An 8,395-nucleotide genomic window follows, 5' to 3' on the forward strand; every position below is an offset into this window, starting at 1 on the left:
TTATAATGTTCAAAATCATGTTGAAAATTGTCCAAAATTCATGAAGGGTTCAAAATTTATCTTTTCAAGTGGTTGAGGTTGATCAGAATTTATTGGAATTGTTTCAACAAAGATGTCGCATGTCTAATACACTATAGCGCGTTGCGAAGGCTGTTGGCACGTGTATTCATACTCTGAAGAAGCTTAGGGCGCGTGAATTGTTGGGATGGGTGTGCGTCTGCTTACTTGTCCTTGTGTATTGGCGAAGAAATCCACCACTGCTTGGAATGGGAGATTTGTTGCTTGAAAAACTTTCAGCATCCTTTCAATTCTCTTATTTCTCTTTCTCTATTATTTTGATAGACGGTTGTTGTTACTGCTATGATGGGTGTCGTGAGGTTAATGACAATGGTTGTCACAGTTGTTGATAGGTGGTTATCCTAAACTTTTTTCTTTATTTTTTTTAATTATTTTTAGAAAATGTTTTTGATTTTTTAAAAGTCATTATGAAATAGCTAAAAATTAGTTGAATTAGTTGAAAATATCTTTTGGGGTTTTTTTTATATTTTTATTTAAAAAATATAATAGGAAAATGGATCAAATCAAGTTACCAGATTATATAACTAGCGGAATATCATGCTTGTCTCAATTTTTTCCACCACAGCAAAAACTAGAGTTACCATGTAGTAAAAAAAAAATCTCCGAGATATAAAATAATGATTGTGATTATTCACAAGACAAAGGCAAAACAAGAATAATCCATATATCCTTGTCACTTGATCCTCCTTCCTGTGCCCGCCAGCCAACCATACGAATTGTATTTTGTGTGTATTTGCTTTCTCAATATTAAATCACCACCCCTTGAATAGACCATGTAAAAAAGTTGAGGGGATCGATTATCTTGCACACTAAAAAAGTATATAAACAAGTCTTGAGAAATAATGTACAGGGTAAGGGCATCAAAGACAGAGTCACCGGTATAATGATTCAGAAAACCGACAAAGACATAGTGCCCAAAAAGATGCTTAGAGAGAACCACTTGTTCTCCATTCCCCACCTTTTTGGTAGGGCTATAAACATGGCTCTCCCCTTTCTTCTAATCTCTGAAACGAAGCATCAGCTTAGAGTGCTTTAATACTCTCCAAAGGACGATGAGTACGGATTTACAGGTATTGTTCACACCTATAATCACACCTTTATGCACAGTGTTGGCTATGCTATTAGGCCTATTGGGTTACTTGTATGGGCCCTACTGGGGTGTTAGGAAGGTACCAGGCCCGACTGTGATCCCCTTGTTGGGTCACCTTCCCTTGATGGCAAAGCATGGCCCTGATGTATTCACACTTCTTGCAAAGCTTTATGGCCCCATTTTCAGGTCAGCTTGCTGCCTTTAATCTTCAAATTTCCTGCCATGTTAAAGCTGGTGAAAGTTCTTGAACGTTTAGCTTTTGCTTCATTCTCTGTGATTTCGACTTTGAGCTTGTTTAGAGGATTAATTTAAAGTCCAATTTTGCTTCTCTTTTTTGTGGGTTTCTCAGTAAAATGAGATGTGATGTTACGGTCTCTGGAAAGACATCTTGTGACAGGTTAAATATATTTTATACTCTTCTAACTTCGTAATTGGAGAAGAAAGAAAGGTTGATGGAAGTGGAGAGATTAATGTCTACCTTCGCTTGAATATGAATAGAACATGAAACAATGACCACTTGATCAGGAAAACAGAACAAAATTTTAACATTTTGTAACTTGTGCACTCGTCTCATACAAGTGTAGCTTGTGGATTTGAATCTGATATTGAATGTCAAATGTAATATCTACATAACGGCTATTGTTTTGCTAGAGCCTTTTGGTTAAAATGGTGAAACACTGAAACTCGGTTAGGCTACTGACAAATTTGGAATTGAAAAACAGACTAAATTTTAGGCTGGTGTGGAGCAGGTTTCATATGGGGAGACAACCACTGATCATAGTAGCTGACCCAGAGCTTTGTAGAGAAATTGGAATAAAGAAGTTCAAAGACATCCCAAATAGAAGTATACCCTCTCCCATCTCAGCTTCACCTCTTCATCAGAAAGGTCTCTTCTTCACCAGGTAATTTGTAACATGACTACAGGAACATGCGTGCTTCTCTTGTATATATCTTTTCATTCATTTACTTTCACCAAGGCTTCACCCAAATGGTATACAGGTAAAAGCAGATTATGAGCGGATTTTCAAAAGTTTCTGGTGAAATTTGATCTTGCAGGGATGCAATATGGTCAACCATGAGAAACTCAATACTGTCAGTCTACCAGCCATCACACTTGGCCAGCCTAGTGCCCACAATGCAATCATTCATTGAGTCTGCAACCGAGAATATCCAATCTCTTAAAGAAGAAGATATCACTTTCTCCAACCTCTCCCTCAAATTGGCCACAGATGTAATAGGACAAGCTGCATTCGGTGTTGACTTTGGCCTCTCCAAACCACAATCAACCAGTGATTCCGTCAACAGTATCCATAGCCACGGAAAAGACAACACTGATGTCTCAGAGTTCATTAAACAGCATATCTACTCAACAACACAACTTAAGATGGACTTATCAGGTTCCTTTTCTATTATTCTTGGTCTACTTGTCCCAATACTGCAGGAGCCCCTTAGGCAGATCCTTAAGAGAATTCCGGGCACTATGGACTGGAAAGTTGATAGGACTAATAAGAATATAAGTGGCCGGCTTGAGGAGATAGTTAGAAAGAAAATGGAAGAGAAAAATAAGGGTTCAAAGGACTTCTTGTCACTCATATTACGGGCAAGGGAATCAGAGACTCTGTCAAAGAATGCTTTCACTCCGGACTATATCAGTGCAGTTACTTATGAGCATCTGCTTGCAGGATCAGCTACAACAGCATTCACATTATCTTCAGTTGTTTATTTAATTGCTCAACATCCGGAAGTCGAGAAGAAACTGCTTGCTGAAATTGATGGATTTGGTCCTCATGAGCAGATGCCAACAGCTCAAGATCTTCAAAACGAATTCCCCTATCTTGACCAGGCAAGTCTTGAAGTTCACTACGAGTTTTCTATCGGTCAATGATGTCGAGTTATTATTTTCTCCAATTTATCTGACCTACAATGATGTCCATTTCATTGTAAATTTGATCTCCATGTTTCATGGTGTGTGTTATCGAACTGTGGAGTTCGATTTTTTTGATTTATAGTTTAATTGCAGGTAGTTAAAGAGGCAATGAGGTTTTACGTTGTCTCTCCATTAATTGCAAGAGAAACATCGAAAGAAGTACAGATAGGAGGTTATCTTCTCCCAAAGGTATAATTGATCATGTACCTATAACTACAACACCTACTGTTTTAGATGCATTACTTCTTTCATTTTCTTTTTCTTTTCTTTTTTGACGAGCAGGGTACATGGATCTGGTTAGCACCTGGAGTTCTAGCAAAAGATCCCAAGAATTTCCCAGAGCCAGACAAGTTCAGGCCGGAGAGGTTTGATCCAAATTGTGAAGAAGAGAAACGAAGGCATCCTTATGCTTTCATACCCTTTGGACTTGGACCTAGAGCTTGTATTGGCCAGAAATTTTCCATACAAGAAATCAAACTCTCACTGATACATTTATACCGGAAATATTTATTTCGACATTCCCCTAACATGGAAAAACCTCTTGAACTTGAATTTGGCATAGTTCTGAACTTCAGGCATGGCGTAAAGCTTAGAATAGTAAAACGAACTTGAAGATTGTTATGCTGGGTTGTAACATCTTTGTTTCGACAAATCTCTTAGAAAGATCTCCTATCACCTAGAAATGTCTCCTGTACGAAGAATTATCATGGAAAGAGCTTGCTGCTTGCTTTCAAATAAATATTAAAAAAACATATTCATGTTGATAAATCTACTAAAAAGATTATCGGTAAATAGAATTTATCCAGTACATGGAAAGGACATGCTTTCTGAGCAACTAAATTTTTATCCAACGCATATTCTGAGATACAATTATCTGTGGCCTTGATTTAGTAGGAACAGATTGTTCCAAGCTAAATCTCACTTCTTGACAGAGAAAACACGCCACAATACTAATGTGATTTCACGATATTTGAAGGTTCTGGCACAGATGTCCTAGAACAATTCAGGTCCTGCAAAAATCCATTTATCTGTCACAATTTGGTATGATAGTTGGAGGCTACTGGTGAAGATCACATGCACAACCAAAATTAACTATTTAACAGAAGGGATAGCCTCAAAACACTAGTAACTCACCAAGCTGTCTTAGCTCAAGCTTGCCAATAATGATTGAAGAAGTGCTTCTAAATTAATACACATATCTCAACAACGGAGTACAACAAGTTGTTGAAACTTCTTAATCAACCCATCTAATCATACAAATGATCCATTCCTCTTAGTTGGCTTAGATAAATTAACTGATGGATCAGACCCAGCACTGCTTTTCGAATATCCATTTGAGAAAGCTCCTGACTTTTTGAGAAACTGAAACTCATCCATAGACTGCCTTTGGATCCTATGAGATAAATGAGCAGATGTTTTTTGCTTTGCCTTGGTTGACTCGGTCAAGTTCATGTAATTTGGCCTCCTGTCCCCGCTCTTCTCTGTTTTATCAGAGGCCAAGCCAGTGTTTCCTGATATTGGTGTTGTTGACGTACAAATTGATGAAGAACCTGAACTCTCATCAAAGCGGTATTCAGAACTTGGACTGGAAGATGCGCGAGTAATATGCCCAATTGGAGGCCTAGCTGAAATTCTAGAATTTACATTGTTCTTTCTGACTTTCACTAAACTTTGTTCAGAGGATTTTGAATGTATGTTCACATCTACACAACACTTCGATGGAGTCACTGAGGGATCAGTGTGGGATTGCTCCATCAATCTAGACTCCCATGGCTTGGCTGCCATCCAGCGTTCAAGCCAACTCCATCCCCAGCTATTCTTATCAAACTCCTGATTCTTGAATGAGTATACCGAGCTATTGGTTCGAATATTTGAGCTGGGGTTTGATCTCCATTGCTGAAAAAATAAATTAGTTAGTGAACATGGTTAGCATATGTGAAAAAGGCACTAAAACATATGATAGCAGAATACTTTTTGAGATAGGGAGTATGCAATTGCTCTCTCTCTCTTTAAGGCTCCTTCTTGCCTCATTTGCAGTTTCGACTTCACATCTTCCAATGTCCCCGTGCCATCGCACCACTCTTCCTGAAATCGAATCAAACTCCTTAGAGCATTGCAGAAGGGTTGAAATAGCTAGCTAATGCTAAGGACTATGAAAATGGATCATTAGCACGTATCTATTTAGTGGTTTTTCTGATACCTCAGCATGTTTCAAGAGATCAGCCTTGCTATGTCGCTCATTTAGCATATTCTGCACTGCCTGCCCTTCTATAGACATTCGCACAGGATGAGCCCTGACTCGAGCTTGAACTCGAACAAGAGCCCGCATACACCTAAGCATCACAGCAGCCTGCTTTCTCACTAGTCGACCTCGAACTATAGCTTGGAGTCTCACCACTCCTTTCAAAGCCCTCAGAGCCCTTCTTGCCTAGAACCAATCACTCACTTGTTCAACAACCATAGTAAATTGATTTGCCAAGTATTATGTCCATGTTTTTGCTTTAAATCTGGAAATTCGTCTCTCATAGTACCTGTTTTCTTTGTTCGATTAGTGTTTCATTTGCTCACTTAAGATTCAGTTAGATCGCAAAGAAAGAGTCAATGATAATAATAATAAAAAAAAAAATCAGCTTTTTTCGCACTGTTTAGTGGTTACGCATTAACACGGACTTTGTGTGAATTTAACTCAGATGTACGGTGTCTTCAATTTTTGTCAATTTCAAAGCTTGAAGAAAGTTTCTATTCTGTCCATGGATAGAAAAGGCAAAAATCCAAATCATGAAGTCAAAAACATTCAAACTCTCTTTTCTGCCATTTTCTCAGCAATCAAACAGTAAGGTATATTCAAAAGGTTCCATTTTTTTCCTCCTTGAAAGAGGGAGAAAGTTCCTAATTTTCCACAAAACAGTAAATGCCAAACCCAATTCATAAAATAACAAACATTCAACTTTCCCTCCCTCCTACTCCATTTTCTCAGCAAACAAACACTTAAAAGAGATCCGAGACCAAAAAGGGAAACCCATTTACCAAGAATCCACGGAAAGCAGTTTGAATTCTGATAGCAGCCCACTCTTCCCTGACAACCCTAAAACCCTTAGGAGGAGCTCTAACCACAGTAGCCATTGCAGTACTGAATGGATCAGTCAATGGTGAAGAACCCGATGCCTCTGACGGTGCTCTATTTTTCCCTTTAAAATCCTTCCATGAAGACCCCAAGTCACCAGATGAGCTTCTCCATAGCTTCCATTTCTTGCTCTTGAGATTTACCTTCTCGTACAGAAGAAAAATAAATAAATCATTAGCTTCACTATTACTACATTAAAGAACAAAAGGGTTGGATTTGTTTGGTTAACGAGTGTGGTTTAGCTTACATGGTCTTCATCTTTATCAGACTTTTTCAAACCTACAAGGGATTTCACCCATTTTCCTGATGCACCCATCACTAAAACTTTCTTGCTCAAAAGCAGAGCAATTAAACTCTTGAAACTTGAAAGATGCAAACTTTAAGAATGTTGCAAACTTGCAATAATGTAGCTTGAGATAGCATTAGAGCTGCAAAAGGTACAAATTTTTCGAAGAAACCGAGCTTGGAAAATAGCCAAAGAAAGCGAGAGAGAGGGAGTGAGCTTACATGGACTCGAGAGGGGGAGAGAGAGAGACGTGGGTTTTGATAGTGGGTTAGTGGGTTTTTCCTTGTGTTGCGCAGATGCATGTTCCACTGTGCCCCTTTCGTATTTGAAATTCAAACAAACAAAGAGACAAGAACGACTCGTCCCGCTCGATTTCTAAACGGAGGAAGAGCGTGTTTTATGTCATTGTTTTTGTGTTATAGGTTTTTTAAAGTCATTTTTAAATTATTTTTTATTTTAAAAAATATTAAGTTGATACTTTTTTTTAAATTAGGTTATTTTAATATATTAAAGTTATAAATAAAAAAATTTAAAAATATTATTTTGATATATTTTAATTAAAAAACACCCTATATCATAATACTAGAACACTTTTTATTTTTTTTATTTTATGTTTTGTACTACATGAAAAATAAAACCTTTTTTTTTTGTTAAAAAATATGGTGAGGCACAAAAATAAAAAAGCATTTCATAATAAGTGTTATAATCTAATTTTAGACAACATAAAATTTAAAAAAAAATGAATGAAAAATTGAGATTTGGATCAAAACAACACAAATGAAAAGCTCTGATGGGTTTAATCATGTTAATTTAAGATTTTAAAAGTTAATTTTTAAAGAAATTAAAAAAATTAGCTAGTATGGAATTTCATTTAAACTTTGATTGAGTTTAATTAATGATATCGAGAGTTTAATTGAAAAAAGGATAAGTTTGAGGATTTAATTAAACTTAGAAGTAGTTTAATTAACGAAATCAGGTGAATAATCAAATTAATATTAAATTTCTGATTTGATTAAGGATAAAATTATAAGTAATTAAGGTCTAGGAATCATTTTGTAAAAAATGCCAAAATTTAGATAGAGACCTAATTAAAGTGTTAAAACTTGGAGGACCAAATTGAGAAATGATCATTTCCAGTCTGAAACGCACTGTTTCAAGCATGCATTGTTTCTCCTCCTCTTCCTCGGATGCTAGAAGCTCGCCTGCACAGAAGGAACGAAAATAGTGAAACACCAGCATCCCAATCCAACCAAAACTCAATTTGCAAAGCTTATCTTTGTAAAGATCACAACTCCAGAGAGATGAGGATAAAATTTTCACACCCTCGTGCTTATAGAAAAGAGTCCAATAGGGACAGGACTGTCGGTGCCTCAATCTGACTGAAACACAATGTCTCCCTACCTTATCGTGATCCTGGGAAGATAAGCAGCATGACAACCTATAAAAGACAGAGGATCACATGAACAAAGAAGAGGACAGAGAGCATAGAACAGGGGAACAAAAAAAAACCCAAAGAAAACCCATAACTAAAAGAAAACACTAGAGCAGGAGGGGAAAAAGCATTCTCCAGACAAGACCTTGACTTTCAGCTTTGTCTCCGCCTTTACCTTCATCATCGCCAAATTACTTTTGCCCTGTGCAGTGCACACGTGGTTTGAACCACACATGCTTGCTGTCCAACCGGGTCAATGGCTTAGGCCAGTGATCGGGTTGGGCTGGTTGGGTCTACCCAGCCTATGCGGGCTGGGCTAGACTCAGTCCCAAAACAAAAGATAAAAAAAAGAAGGGGGTCGGGTGACACGACTAAAAGATTGATGTCTTCTCCCAAGTGCAGGAGTGTCGAAGTAATAAATAACCCGGCAAGACCGGGGTCGAACCACACGGAGGTTA

The 8,395-nt window shown here is 37.6% G+C and overlaps 2 protein-coding genes across 3 annotated transcripts; one reads left to right on the forward strand and one right to left on the reverse strand.

Moving 5' to 3' along the window:
* The first annotated feature begins 882 nt into the window (after window positions 1–882).
* LOC105111725 (cytochrome P450 711A1-like) lies at window positions 883–3,857 on the forward strand. Of its 2 annotated transcripts, none has more exons than XM_011007168.1 (5): window positions 883–1,354; window positions 1,891–2,070; window positions 2,225–3,011; window positions 3,189–3,284; window positions 3,378–3,857. In XM_011007168.1, exons 1-5 carry the CDS (start codon window positions 1,131–1,133, stop codon window positions 3,705–3,707), a joined length of 1,617 nt encoding a protein of 538 aa, XP_011005470.1. In that variant the 5' UTR covers window positions 883–1,130; the 3' UTR covers window positions 3,708–3,857. The 2 variants fall into 2 exon arrangements, with proteins under 2 accessions (XP_011005470.1, XP_011005471.1); XM_011007169.1 differs by having other exon boundaries at window positions 884–1,354; window positions 1,918–2,070.
* A 229-nt stretch (window positions 3,858–4,086) lies between these two features.
* LOC105111726 (protein IQ-DOMAIN 1-like) lies at window positions 4,087–6,726 on the reverse strand. The gene is made up of 5 exons (XM_011007170.1): window positions 6,467–6,726; window positions 6,123–6,362; window positions 5,296–5,523; window positions 5,067–5,180; window positions 4,087–4,991 (listed from the first exon to the last, which is right to left on the reverse strand). Exons 1-5 carry the CDS (start codon window positions 6,533–6,535, stop codon window positions 4,347–4,349), a joined length of 1,296 nt encoding a protein of 431 aa, XP_011005472.1. The 5' UTR covers window positions 6,536–6,726; the 3' UTR covers window positions 4,087–4,346.
* Between the last annotated feature and the right edge of the window lie 1,669 nt (window positions 6,727–8,395).

This window comes from Populus euphratica, unplaced genomic scaffold (assembly GCF_000495115.2).
Source record: "Populus euphratica unplaced genomic scaffold, PopEup_1.0 scaffold420.1, whole genome shotgun sequence".
In the NCBI taxonomy this organism is placed as follows: Eukaryota; Viridiplantae; Streptophyta; class Magnoliopsida; order Malpighiales; family Salicaceae; genus Populus; species Populus euphratica.